General features: G+C 38.7%; 2 protein-coding genes across 2 annotated transcripts; both read left to right on the top strand.

Moving 5' to 3' along the window:
* Positions 1-306: 306 nt before the first annotated feature.
* Positions 307-8,251, top strand: LOC101080019 (uncharacterized; the record flags this gene model as incomplete). Its single annotated transcript, XM_029841068.1, is given in 11 exon segments — positions 307-924; positions 1,014-1,630; positions 1,632-1,692; positions 2,195-2,320; positions 2,394-2,437; positions 2,562-2,666; positions 6,502-6,649; positions 6,751-7,449; positions 7,875-7,997; positions 8,082-8,122; positions 8,198-8,251. Coding segments are annotated over 11 exon segments (2,067 nt in total), but the record flags the coding sequence as incomplete, so codon positions are not given.
* A 3,980-nt stretch (positions 8,252-12,231) lies between these two features.
* On the top strand, positions 12,232-14,059 carry LOC115250610 (uncharacterized). The gene is made up of 5 exons (XM_029839638.1): positions 12,232-12,280; positions 12,388-13,074; positions 13,575-13,700; positions 13,854-13,891; positions 13,967-14,059. The coding sequence occupies exons 1-5, from the start codon at positions 12,232-12,234 to the stop codon at positions 14,057-14,059; spliced, it is 993 nt and encodes a 330-aa protein (XP_029695498.1).
* Positions 14,060-14,679: the final 620 nt, after the last annotated feature.

The following is a 14,679-nucleotide window of genomic DNA, read 5'->3' as shown; positions in this document are numbered from 1 at the left end:
CTACAGTAAGAGAGGCTGGGAGCACCCTGGATGGATCCCAGTTTGTTTGTTTTTTGAAAAGTAGTTGTAAAATAAAATTTGATGACGTGTTTGACTATTCTTCTCTTTCTGTCCTCCCTCCTGCCCTAGTTTGTAATTTCCATCTCATTTACTCTGCTGACCATCAAAAGAATGGTCCTCCTACAGGAGCCTTGTCCTTTTGGAGGTTTATTCCTATTTCAAGTGAGGTTTACCTTGCAATTTTTGCCTTTTAAGGGCTCAGGATCTGGGTTTCTGGAAAACACTTTGAGACATTCTTGATTTTAAGAGAAAATTTAGCTGAACATTTAAATCACAGTCAATGAGAAAAATTCCAACACCAGAACTAGATTCGTTCCCTGTTCTGTCACATGCAAACATCATAGTCCATGAAGATTCCATTCCAAAATACTCTTTTTCTCTACTTTCCTTTCAAAAGGCATATCATGCACTCTCCTGGCTCATTCTCTACATTTCTTCTGACATTTGCTTTGATGTTGGTTAGTGAGTTGAATTGTTTGCATTTTTGTTTTGATATTGGTGGATTGTAAATGTTGAAAACAAAACCAAATGATTGCTCTTCTTTTCTTGTCAAACACATCATACACCTTCCCTTAGCTAAAGAAATGCAAAGGTTATATGTTTGTTTAAAAATATTCTTAATATGTCAAATGTCATTTTCTCATTAGGGCCTTTTCCTATATCTCAAGATCTTTCACCTTTATTACATGTGATTGTGTTTCCTGTATGTCACACCCTCACGTCATGTTACGCTGTCCAATCAAACACAAGCTCTGCATTTATCAGTGTACAAAGAACCAGCCTTCTCTTCACTCAGCCCAATATCTGATGACAAGATGACATCTGCAAAGTTGATCTTCTGGCTGATGTGTTTGGAGAAATTTGGTGAGCATTTTTATGTGTTTTGTTTGTCTGTTTATAGCATCTATGTAAAATTGAAACATCAAACAGTCTTCTTTTCTGTTTGATTTTAGCTCAGACAGCTTCAATGGAATCTTTGAATTGGAAGACCAATTTTATCTTGGTCAAACCTGGACAGAACCTGACTTTGCCGTGTCTTCAAAAAGATAATGTTTCTCCCACGATCTATTGGTTTAAACAAACTCTGGGAGAGAAGCCGAGACTGATCTGTACATACAGGATATCAAGCAAAAATTGGAAATTTGTTAATGACTTCAAATCCAATCCACGCTTCCAACTACATCCTGGTAACAAAGGAGCTAATCTGACAATATCAGATTTGGAGTTATCAGACTCAGCCACCTATTACTGTGTAAATCAGTATGTGAATGTTTTTGACTTTACAGAAGGTTATAAAGTCATTGTAGAGGGTTCAGGGTTGACCATAGATCAGTCAGCATCACAGTCTATCCAAGCAGAAGGTTCTGTGACGCTGAATTGTACAGTACATACTGGGTGGACTTGTGATGGGGATCACACTGTTTACTGGTTCAGAAACTCTGGACAATCTCAGCTGGGACTCATGTACAGCCATACAGGCAGGAATAAGCAGTGTGAGAGGAAAACCAACACCTGTTTCTACAGCTTCTCCATGAAGAACCTGAAAACTTCTCAGACTGGGACCTACTACTTGTGCTGTTGCAGCATGTGGACACATTCTGTTTGGAAATGGAACCAAGCTGGTGTTTGAGGGTGAGTGAGTTTGAAATAATTTCATTCAAAAGCTGTTAAAGTGCTATTTTAAGTGCAGATTGTTTCCATACGCCTGTAAAAATGCTAAAGCCAACATTACCTCAGTGTTAAAAGAAAAATCCAAAATGTATCTTAATTTCTTAATTGCTCTATGTTTAAACACATAGAGCAATTTATAGCAACATGAACCTTAAGTTCTAAGTTCATACAGTCATAAAATTTATGCTGTTTGAATTTTACACCACAGCAGCACATTAAAAACATTTGTGGTCAAAGTATCACTTTAACTCATATTTTTGTTATGTCAGTATAGATTCTCTTTAAATACTGTTATTTTATAAAATAATGTGTGAATGGTGATTCCTGTAGTTTCGCTGAATTAGAAAATAATGACATCGTAACTGCCGTGATATAAAGTGAGAAGACAAATATGTGTAAAGACCTAAATCATTATCTGAAACAGTATCGCAGATATCACAATTTCTGATGCCTCTCGTTACAGATAAAGGAAACTATCTTGTTTTGGTGTATTTCCTCAGTGCGACCTGGATATTTACCATCATCGTGGTTATTTTATTCACCATTTCACTTTATATGACGAAAAAGAGAAACAGCCATCACTCTCTGGGTAACTGATGTAATATATTTTGAATATTCTTAAAAATAATAAATAAATGAATGTTGCGTTCTGTGTTTCAAAGACTCGCAGTCAGGGATCCCAGACTCACCCACAGCAAACCCAGCGGTGAATATCATTTTGATTATTTTTTTAAAAATTTATTTAAATGTGTGTATATATATTTTTTAATTATCTTTATTTGCCTGCACCAATTATGTTGTGGGCAATTGCCGTTTCATTTTATTACCAGGGCAACCAAAAGGAAGACAACATCCATTATGCTGCTTTGAGAGCCAACCAGTCCAACAGATCGAGGAAGCAGAAGAACAGACAGAATGAATGTGTGTACTCTACTGTGAGGTCGTAGATGTTGTCCCTTTGTCATTACAGCTCATCACAGGAACAGTAATAATACCATTTTAAACCAATGTTGGAGCTTTTTTGTGCTGTGTTTTAATAATTAGTGTGCATTTCCTTGTAAATTTTACCATTTGTACACTTTCATTTGGAGAGTCAATTAAACACGTTTTGCTTAATGAATTTTGTTTATTCTCACCATATCCAAATTGATATTCAATTACTTTAACACCATAAATACATTGAGGTATAGATTGTACAGTGGTCACAAAAGCTTTAATTTTCTTATCCAACCTGGAAAGATTAATTTTTATACACATTTAAGGCAAATGTATGTGCACAAAATACTAATAATAATATGACTAATTACTAATAATTGATGTCCAAAAAACATACCAGTGGCTGGAAAAGGCCAGACTGAAAGACAGCACAGAGCCAGTAACCATGGCTACACAAGAACAGGCCCTGAACACCAGAGCAATAGAGGCCAGGGTCTCCCATACCAGACAAGATCCCAGGTGTGGGCTGTGTAGAGAAGCCCCTGAGACAGTCTAGCACATCACAGCAGGGCGCAAGATATTGTCAGGCAAAGCATACATGGAGCGACATAACCAGGTGGCTGGCATAGTGTACAGGAACATCTGCCCTGAGTATGGGCTGGAGGTCCCAGGGTCCAGGTGGGAGACACCCTCGAAAGTGCTGGAGAACAAGCAGGCCAAGATCCTGTGGGACTTCCAGATCAAGACTGACAGGATGGTGGTGGCCAATCAGCCTGACATAGTGGTGGTGGATAAACACTGGAAGGTAGTGGTGGTGATAGATGTAGCAATCCCAAGTGATAGCAACATAAGGACGAAGGAACACAAGAAGCTGGAAATATACCAAGGGCTGAAGGAGAGAGAATGTGGGGCATGAAGGCAACAGTGGTCCCAGTAGAGATTGGAACACTAGGGGCAGTAACACCCAACCTGAGTAGATGGCTCCAGCAGATACCAGGAAGCACATCAGAGATCTCTGTCCAGAAGAGTGCAGTCCTAGGAACAGCTAAGATCCTGCGCAGAACCCTCAGACTCCCAGGCCTCTGGTAGAGGACCCAAGTCTGAAGAAGGCACCACCGAGGGGGGTGAAGAAGAGAATTTTTATTTAGTTTTTTTATTTAAAAAATAAATAAATAAAAAATATATATATACCGGTAAAGATAGACAGATAGATAGATAGATAGATAGGTACTCTTACACTTATCTAATTTAGATTGTTATCTGCCAGGTCATCTCACTGTGGTTACAAGCATTTGACAGTCTCTCTCATTTAGCCAGAAATTGACTGTGATAGGCAGTTTCCTCCTGTTCTACATAAACAACATATATTTACTTAGATATTCCCCACTATGATGAGGACACCCTTAACTATACCTCAGTTTTGCATGTGGTGCCATTAATGTTTGCCACTTCATTTCCTGTCTAAGTCACATTAAACCTTGGCTGGCCTTTGACCTATTGGTACTTCAACCTGTGGACTCAGCACAAAAAGATGATCTACCCCACAAAAATACTTTTTCTGCCAAAAACACATATATTTGGGCATGGGAAAATATTGTTAGATTGACTAAAATGTCAAAAGTTAAACTAGAATCATTGGGCCCGATTCACCAATATGTTCTTACGAATCTTCTTAGATTCTTTCTTAAGTTGTCCTTAAGAAGTTTTTTAAGAAAACCCTACGTCGGATTCATCAACGCGTTCGTAAGCCCCAGAATTGTTCGCAGCTGTGTTCTTAGATTGATGAATGCCATCTGTTCGTAAGTTGAAAGTGCGTGCCAGGTGAGTCTAATTAACATACGATTAGCATAAGTCACCGCCCACTAATGCCCATAAAAGGAACTGCAGCAGGACCCTGTAGACGGAGCAAAAAGCAGCCAAATGCCCAAAGCGAAATGCCCAAAGCTTGCCTCTCCACGCCTGATTTCTGACGCCGTGTTGCACAATCAAGAAAGGATGGCTAACACGCTTGATAAAATTGCCTCAACCCTGATGACTATAGCCAACACGCTTAAAGAAATCAACGAGAATGTAAAAAAATAAGAATGTAAAAAAAAAATAAACGTGTAAAAGCTGTGCTCGGATTGTGACAATAATGCATTTTATTCACAAACGGGCAATTAATCGCGCTCGAACGTGAACCGCGTGCCTGCAGTCTGGCCCCATCATTGCGTCAGGACGCACATCCTCACGGGGTTGTGGCTCTGTGTCCAAACACATCCAGCGCCCCTTTAACATGCCGATGGTGCGTTCAATGGTGGAGCGACTGCGCGCATGCATCTGATTGAATAAAACTCCTGTGGAGTCTGAGGGTTGGTCAGTGGTGTCAACAACCAGGGAGCCAGGGCATATCCTCGATCCCCTAATAAAATAAATCAAGATAAAATCAAATAAAAAGACAGTTTTGGCATGGTTTCCAATTTGGTTGATTAATGTTAAGTCATTGGCACATTTACGTAATTTTAAAATTCTCCGTAAATCACCAAAAATAGGAAATAAACAAATAAATAAATAAATATGACAGAATTATCATTGTAATATTGAATTTTATTGAACTGCACAAGAGAAGAAAATCCAACCATACCAACATGTCGGCACTGAAATGTGCGCAAGAGTACTCCTGAGTGTTCGTAGGATTTGTTCTTACCTACGAATAAATCCAGGATAAGAAGAAATTGGTGAATGCCACAATCTTCGTCAACTGTTCGTAAGTGGCACTTAAGAACAAATTTGTTCGTAAGAACGCTTCGTGAATCTGGCCCATTGTGTCGATTTAACACATTTTGTATTAAAAATGCGAGTTTATGCCCATTGTGGCTCAAACCTATGAGAATCAAATTATGTTTCTGGCTGAGATGGCGGCCAATGTTGGATGTGAAGGAGCTTTCTTCAAGAACAGCTTTTGTTCACCTCACCCCTCCTATAAAAACTGGGACTTCACTCTCCTCAGCACCACCTGCTGGGTAAACAACTCAAACTGGTACCACCATGGTCGTGATAAATTAACTTTCTGTGGCAAACGTGTCCAGGCTACTGGTACTGTCAGAATCACTCATGCTCAGGTCAGCTCTTAAGCTAGCTTAAGTATTGATGTATATTTAAGATGTCTGTTTGTGTTTTCATGTGTGTGAGTATTACGCATGGTGGAGGGGGTGAGGGGCATTTGTTTTGTTAAGAATTCCACATGTTACCCGGGCATTTGTAATTTTATCCTCCTGTAACACAATTTATTCTAGAATTGCTAGACACAATATCCATAGCTAGCATGATGTTGATTTTACTGCCTGCACCAGAAGCCTAAAACTGTTAATATTGGAACTCTAAACCTCACAAAAGCCAGGTGGCTGCAGGTAACGCTTTGTCAAAGGTATCAAAGATTGGACTCGTCGATAAAGGGGCTTGAGCTTTCTTTTCACAGACTTCAGTACAGATGAGAAGTCGTTAAATGATATTAGGATGTCATGAGAGAAAATACAATATCCATGCATTTGAATTTAAAAATGCTTTGCATTGCTACAAAAACAATGTGTATATTCTCCAAACTTTTCTGCACAACTGCATTTAATTGTGTATATACAGTATGAACAGAGAATTTTTTTTTCACCATTTATACACATATCCATACAACAGAAGTGACTATTTTTTTAATAAAAATTTGAGTGTCTTATCAAACAAAGCAAAACACTGATAAATGTGTGTCTACAAAGGTGACAAACCTTTGGGTGTATGATGCAATATCTCAGAGGTACACACATTCAAGACGGAAGCAATTGTGTAGTCTTCTTTCCTTAATAGGTCAAACGGGCCAACCAATCACATGCAGTTTTATTGGTTAAGAGCAAAAAGGGGACCAACATGTCTCTACACCGCCTTTGCACTTTAGACACAATGACATCGTTTCAGAGATTATGCTGTCTGATGTGTGTGTTCTTGGGAAACATTGGTAAGTGCTGATTTTAGGGCTTTTCTAAATGAAAGTATTGTTTTTGTTCTTTGTTGTCTCAAAATAGGCTGAAACATATGTGATTTACTTTTTCTCTCCAGTCCATGGGGACAATACGAAGTTGTCCATCCCCATTCGTCAAGATGCTGATTTTCTATCAGCGGACGTTGGTGACAATGTTACTTTAAAATGTTTCTATGAAGACAGTTTTACAACAACCCTTTACTGGTATAAGCAAGTGATAGGCCAGAAACCAAAGCTAATGTCTAGCTTCTATTTATTTGGTCAAAAAGCTTCCTTTACGGATGAATTTAGAAACAGCACACGTTTCCAGCTGGTTACTGAAAATCTCCAGCATCACTTGACAATTTCAGATTCACGTGTTGCTGACTCCGCTACCTATTACTGCTTAGCAAGCAACTTTTTGGAATATCAGTTTCACGACGGCACAACTGTCAGTGTGAGGGGGTCAGGTTTTAATGTTCCAACTTCAGTGCATCAGTTGGCGTCTGGCACAATTCAATCAGAAGATTCCATGATGCTGAACTGCACAGTTCATACTCCAACCTGCGATGAAGAACATGCTGTTTACTGGTTCAGAAACTCTGGAGAATCTCTACCAGGAGTTATTTTCACCAGTGCAGTCAGAAGGAATAACAAGTGTGACAGGAAAACCAACAGCTGTTTCTTCAACCTATCCCTAAAGAACATGAATGAGTCTCAGACTGGGACCTACTATTGTGGTGTCGCATCCTGTCAAAGCATTGTGTTTGGAGCTGTAACCAAGGTGGAATTTGAGGGTGAGTTTTATTCTAACTTTATGATTCCAATGTTATGACTTGGACTCAAGATTCGGGAGTTTAAAATGATTACTTTACTACTATTGCTTGTCCATTGTTAAGGCAGACTTGACACAATGCAAAAAAAAAGTACAATTTAAAAAATAAAAACAAATTCAATCAAATTCAGAAATGTTGTCCTGAAAACATTGAAACTAGACAGGGAATTTAACTTGGATTTCAAATCTGAACATGATAAACAATGATTAGGTCAACTTAAATTGATAGTAAAAGCTCCACTTTCCAATTCCACTAATTGGTAACTTTGGATTGGAACGAAGAATCGTGTCACTTGAGACGAACTGACTTAACGAATACTTGTTCAAGCTACCTCTTCTTCCCTCACCGAAACTTTGACCTCTGTCTGCTGCCGTGTGCATCTACAGATCAGAAAGACTCTCTGGTCTTGTTTTACTTCCTGTGTGGTGCATCATCATTCAGCATATTTCTGGTAGTGTATCTGGCCTTCTCGGTGTGCATGATGAACAATCACAGCTGCAGTTGTGAAGGTATAATCAATTGCACTTCCTGTTTTCAATCATGTTGTCTAACATGATTTTTTTCAAAGTTTTAGCATTCATTTTATGTTTCAGAATTGTTTCAGAAAAGATTGTCACCTCTGTCCAAACCAAAGGTATTTTTTATTAGTCAGAATAAAGTCGTTCATTAAATATTCAAAAGGCACTAAGTTCATTGTTGTCATTTACAGGATCGTCCAGATGCAGATGGTTCTGTTTTGTGGAAGAAGAAGATGAACAGAGAACATACCTGGACTGAATGTGTTTACTTCAGTGTAAAGCAGTAGAATAGAAAAATGACCATTTTCAACAATTTTAGATATCCTGTAGTTTCAGAAAACTCACAAAATAGAAAAAGGCTCTTCTGTGGTTGATTTATAGATATTTGATTCATTGTGTACATTCTACATTGTTCAGGATGTTCAGGATCCTTGGTACAATAAAGGAGGAAATAACCAACACACCCTTGATTGTCTTGTCCTCCAACTACCAACGAATCATGGTGGAGGAGCTTAAGTGTCCTCAACATCCCAGAATCTGTTTTGTCTTAATTTGCCCCTCATAAGGCCTCCAATGGGAAAGGGGTACTAGGTGGAGGGCCAGACAAAGCACAGATCTCAAAGACATTATCAATTAGGAACAGCATATCCCACTTAGTGACCAGGGGGCCGAGGCCTGTGGTTGGAGCACATTTGTGCGCGACCAATGGCTGGGACTTTGTCTATGGGCCCAGATCGTCCAAACATGAAACAGAGACATTAGTCTGTCTTGCAGCAGGGTCTGGGGCCATATGCATTAGGTGATAGGCCATGGCAGGGACACACAAGGATAAAAAGGAGCTCAAGGAAATCCTCAGCAGAAAGAAAAGTTCCTTTTTCACATGCTCTTATTCTGAGAAGAAGGAAGTCAATAGAGAAGTTAAGCATGACATGAAAGCAGCCAAGCTATCGTACAAAACCACCCCTTTTACACATGGTCCTGCTGTATCTGCTGTCAGTATCTGCCACAGGCTGTATCTCCCAGGGCTTTATTTCCCCAGGTTTTTGATTGGTGCAACAACTGACTGGAGCTAAATGTCACTAAAACCAAAGAGATTGGTGGTGACTTTTCCAACAAGCACTTGCAGCTGTTGCATGTTTCTTATTTAACAAAAAAATATCCTTAAAGTTGAAAAAGACTGTAAATAATCCAGAATGCGCAGCTGTTAATTTAGTGTGGCATATAAATTTTAGAACTTGTCTATCTGAATAAGACACACAGGGTATGATGAGAACTTATGTAGACACCCTAGGTGTTAGCACACATGTGACGCTGTGCAGTAGAAACAAAACCACAACATCAGTTACTGCTCGACCTGTTTGCTGTCTGTTTTTGCATTTGCAATCATTTTTCTTTTATTTTCTTTCTTCTTCTTCTTGGAATAAAACATTACATAATTATATACACATCATGTAAAGAAATATCAAGTAATATACCATACCATTCATACGTTACTATACGTACAGCCATGTTTTTAGACTATGATGCAAAACACTTAAAGTTTTGACATGTTTAAAAATCATCCTGTACTTATATATTTTGTCCTGCAGTCAATCTTCTTCTAAAATACGATTCAAATAAAGTTGCAGCACTTTATTGTCTAAAATGTCCTAATGTGTTTTTTGTAACAGTCAGAATCTTTTTTTTTTTATTGTGCTGCAGTTATGATGGCAATACTTGTACATACTTGCATGGTAGGCTTGGCTTTTCCCCTTCTGTCTTGGTGGTTTCAAACAGGAAGTCTTTGCTGTCTCTTAACACACAGCAGTCAAACTACATCGCTTCACTCTCTTGACCTTGGCATTCAAAGACAACTAGTGTAAGGAAAATGACATTGCTGTAATGTTAATGTGATCCCCATTGCAGTCACATCAACACATGTTCTTGTCAATAGTGTTATTTCTGTTTGTATTAAGCACATTTATCCATCGAATTGTCTGTATGCAAACATTTTTAGATTAGATTATATTTTAGATTATAATGACACATTTACTTGAGTACATACATTTTGTTTAATATATAGGTTAATAAGTGGACTAATTCATGATTTTATAGGCTTACAAAAACACAATATTCCAGTTCCTCTGATATACTCCGTGTTGATTCTATCCATGTGCAACAGAGAGTGCTTACATCTTCATCAGTTCCTCCTCCAGCTTCTCTTGCTGTCTTCTCCTCAGGGCCACTGTCTATGGGCCAGGGCCTCCAATGCGGTGTTGCTCTGACTTTCCTGTTTTGAATTGTACCTATCTGGGCATTCATTCAGGGTGTCGTGGCATGATCAACTTTTGGCTCATCACTAGTTCTCCATTGGGGTCACCCAAAGATCGGTGCCGGGGCTGCTGCTCTTATATAGACTGCCATATATGCAACATTGCTCAGGCAAATCATCCCATGGTCTCCCATGGTGTTTTATACCACTGCTTTCCACATGGCACCCAGTTCTGCGTCTCATTTTCCCCAGACTAACCCTCCGGCTCAGACTAGATCTCACCATGTCTCTCAGACATATCCGCATGGATGCAGGGCCACCACCTTCAACTTAACCATGGTGAAAATGAGCTCCTTCTTTCATTGGCAAAACTATCCATTCATCAAAACATAGATCACAAAATTGGCCCCTGCCTGTTATCGAGGCTGTATGAAACCTTGGAGTCATGATTGTTGATCATCTGAGGTTTTGTGATCATGTAGCATCAGTCTCCCTGCCATCCCGTCACTTTTCCATATCCAACCTCAGAAAAACCAGGCCATTAAACCTACAAATGCTGATACAAGCCATGGTGATCTCACATATTTCCACCAATTCAGATAGTCCAACGAAAGCAGGCCCATGCCACCTCTCTGCTGATAGAGGTCTACTGTACCTGCCCACATTAAGATCATGTTATTCATGCTGACTGAATCTGAATACCTGAATCTGCTCCCTCTTACGTGAACAATCTTGTTTGAGCCCATGCTACCCCTCGTTGCTGCATCCTTTTCCAAAAGCTGTTTGTCATTACAGTGGGACCTCTACTTACGAAATTAATTGGTTCCGGAAGTTGTTTCGTAACCTGAAAATTATGTAAGTAGAGACGCGTTTTCCATGTAAATGCCCTAATCCGTTCCAAGCCCTCAAAAATTCGGACATAATTTTTTTTATAAATCATAAAAATGCATCAAAACATGTAACAAATACATGTTACAATTACCCCACAATAAATGTAGGAATTCAGTGCAAGGCTTCTCCAGGTACAAAATGAACTTTATTACAGGCTCATCTTACATTAGCCGTAATTAATAGCAACGAACGTTAACACTTGTGGTAACACCGCTATCTAATGGACAAAAATACGAACACCAACAATAAATCCCGGATACGGCCATATTCTTTGGCGAGATCAACCAAACGCATCCCTTTTTCATGCTTTTCTATTATTTCTTGCTTCGTTTGTATGGACAAAAAGCTCTCTTCTTCTTTTCTTCTTTTTCACTTTTGTCATCACTTTCCTGGGGTCCATAGTGAATAAAAGTTAAACGAAGTTGACGCTGGGATACACACAAACATGTACATATTGACGTCCCTCCTAGCCAATGGAATTACAGGAAGACACTAGGCGATAGCCAATGGCAGAGCAGCTACTGGCATGTTTACGTTCGCTAAACTCCGCGAGCTGCAAGTAGTAGCAGTAGCGTATTTTTGCCTTTCTTATCCTCAAATTTCTTTCGTAACAAGAGGAAATATTTTCTCGTTGAGACGTTTTGTAACCTGAAAATTCCGCATGTCCAGACATTCGTAAGTAGAGGTCCCACTGTATAATTAGTACTGAGCATTTACTGGATGCATTACTGCAACATGGAAAATATAAAAAAGAACGATTGCCGGTTGGTTGGTTGTTATTGATTGGTTAGAAATGATGCACGTTACACCTCAACTAAAATTGAATTCTATTTATATATGATGCAAAATTGTATTCTTAAGGTAATGCAAAGTTTTTACTGGTGGGTTTTTTTAACCTTTAAATCTTCCTTTGATTTCTCCAACATCAATTTTATCAAGCAAATCTGACATTACAAGTCATCATGTTTACTATATGTCACACCCTCGAGTCATCTCCGGCTGCCCAATCAGATACGAGTGCAGCATTTATCAGTTTAAAAAGGACCAGTCTTCTCTTCACTCAACCCCAACACTTGGAGCAAGATGACATCTGCAAAGTTGATCTTCTGGCTGATATGTTTGGAGAAATTTGGTGAGGATTTCTTTTTTGTTAGTATTTTGTTTATTTCTGGCATCATTTGCAAAATTCTAGATTTAAACATTAATCACTGTTCATTTCTGTTTGTATTTTGTTTTTAGCTCAGACAGCTACAACGGAATTTTCTCCATCTTTGAATTGGAAGACCAATTATATCTTGGTCAAACCTGGACAGAACCTGACTTTGCCGTGTCTTCATAGAGATAATTTTTCTACCAGGATCTCTTGGTTTAAAGAAACTCTGGGAGAGAGGCCGATTCTGATCTGTACATACAGCATAACAAGTCAACGTTGGATATTTGTTAATTATTCAAAATCCAATCCAAGTTTCCAACGACATGTTGGTATCAAAGGAAGTAATCTGACAATAACAGGTTTGAAGTTATCAGACTCAGCGACGTATTACTGTGTAAATCAGTATTTAAATACATTTGACTTTACAGAAGGTCATAATGTCATTGTAGAGGGTTCAGGGTTGACCATAAATCAGTCAGCATCACAGTCTATCCAAGCAGGAGGTTCTGTGATGCTGAATTGTACAGTCCATACTGGGTGGACTTGTGATGGGGATCACACTGTTTACTGGTTCAGAAACTCTGGACCATTTCAACTGGGACTCATGTACAGCCTTACAGGCAGGAATAAGCAGTGTGAGAGGAAAACCAACACCTGTTTCTACAGCTTCTCCATGAAGAACCTGAACACTTCTCAGACTGGGACCTACTATTGTGCTGTTGCAGCATGTGGACACATTCTGTTTGGAAATGGAACCAAGCTGGTGTTTGAGGGTGAGTGAGTTTGAAATTATTTTATTCAAAAGCTGTTAAAGTGCTATTTTATGTGCAGATTGTTTCCATACGCCTGTAAAAATGCTAAAGCCAACATGACCTCAGTGTTAAAAAAAAAATCCAAAATGTAACTTAATTTCTTAATTGCTCTATGTTTAAACATAGAGCAATTTATAGCAACATGAACCTTAAGTTCTAAGTTCATACAGTCATAAAATTTATGCTGTTTGAATTTTACACCACAGCAACACATTAAAAACATTTGTGGTCAAAGTATAACTTTAACTCATATTTTTGTTATGTCAGTATAGATTCTCTTTAAATACTGTTATTTTATAAAATAATGTGTGAATGGTGATGCCTGTAGTTTCGCTGAATTAGAAAATAATGACATCATAACTGCCGTGATATAAAGTGAGAAGACAAATATGTGTAAAGACCTAAATAATTGTCTGAAACAGTATCGCGGATATCACAATTTCTGATGCCTCTCGTTACAGATGAAGGAAACTATGTTGTTTTGGTGTATTTCCTCAGTGCGACCTGGATATTTACCATCATCGTGGTTATTTTATTAACCATTTCAGTTTATATGACGAAAAAGAGAAACAGCCATCACTCTCTGGGTAACTGATGTAATATATTTTGAAAATTCTTAAAAATAATAAATAAATGAATGTTACAGTCACAGCTGCAATTATAAAGGTATGATTAATTACACTTCTGGGCTTATTTTAGAGGGTAATTTTACATTTCTAACATTCCATTTTATTTTTCAGAATCGCATGTAAGACTCTCACCTCTGTCCAAACCAAAGGTATTTTCTATTAGTCAGAATAAAGTCGTTCATTAAATATTCAAAAGGCACTGAGTTCATTGTTGTCATTTACAGGATTGTCCAGATTCAGATGGTTCTGTTTTGTGGAAGAAGATGAACAGAGAACATACCTGGACTGAATGTGTTTACTTCAGTGTAAAGCAGTAGAATAGAAAAATGACCATTTCCAGCAATTTTAGATATCCTGTAGTTTCAGAAAACTCACAAAATAGAAAAAGGCTCTTCTGTGGTTGATTTATAGATATTTGATTCATTGTGTACATTCTACATTGTTCAGGATGTTCAAGATCCTTGGTACAATAAAGGAGGAAATAACCAACACACACTTGATTTTCTTGTCCTCCAACTACCAACGAATCATGGTGGAGGAGCTTAAGTGTCCTCAACATCCCAGAATCTGTTTTGTCTTAATTTGCCCCTCATAAGGCGTCCAATGGGAAAGGGGTACTAGGTGGAGGGCCAGATAAAGCACAGATCTCAAAGACATTATCAATTAGGAACAGCATATCCCACTTAGTGACCAGGGGGCCTAGGCCTCTGTTTGGAGCACATTTGTGTGCGACCAATGGCTGGGACTTTGTCTATGGGCCCAGATCGTCCAAACATGAAACAGAGACATGAGTCTGTCTTGCAGCAGGGTCTGGGGCCATATGCATTAGGTGATAGGCCATGGCAGGGACACACAAGGATAAAAAGGAGCTCAAGGAAATCCTCAGCAGAAAGAAAAGTTCCTTTTTCACATGCTCTGATTCTGAGAAGAAGGAAGT

This window comes from Takifugu rubripes, chromosome 8 (assembly GCF_901000725.2).
Source record: "Takifugu rubripes chromosome 8, fTakRub1.2, whole genome shotgun sequence".
NCBI lineage: Eukaryota > Metazoa > Chordata > Actinopteri > Tetraodontiformes > Tetraodontidae > Takifugu > Takifugu rubripes.
This window is presented reverse-complemented; position numbering and strand designations above follow the sequence as displayed.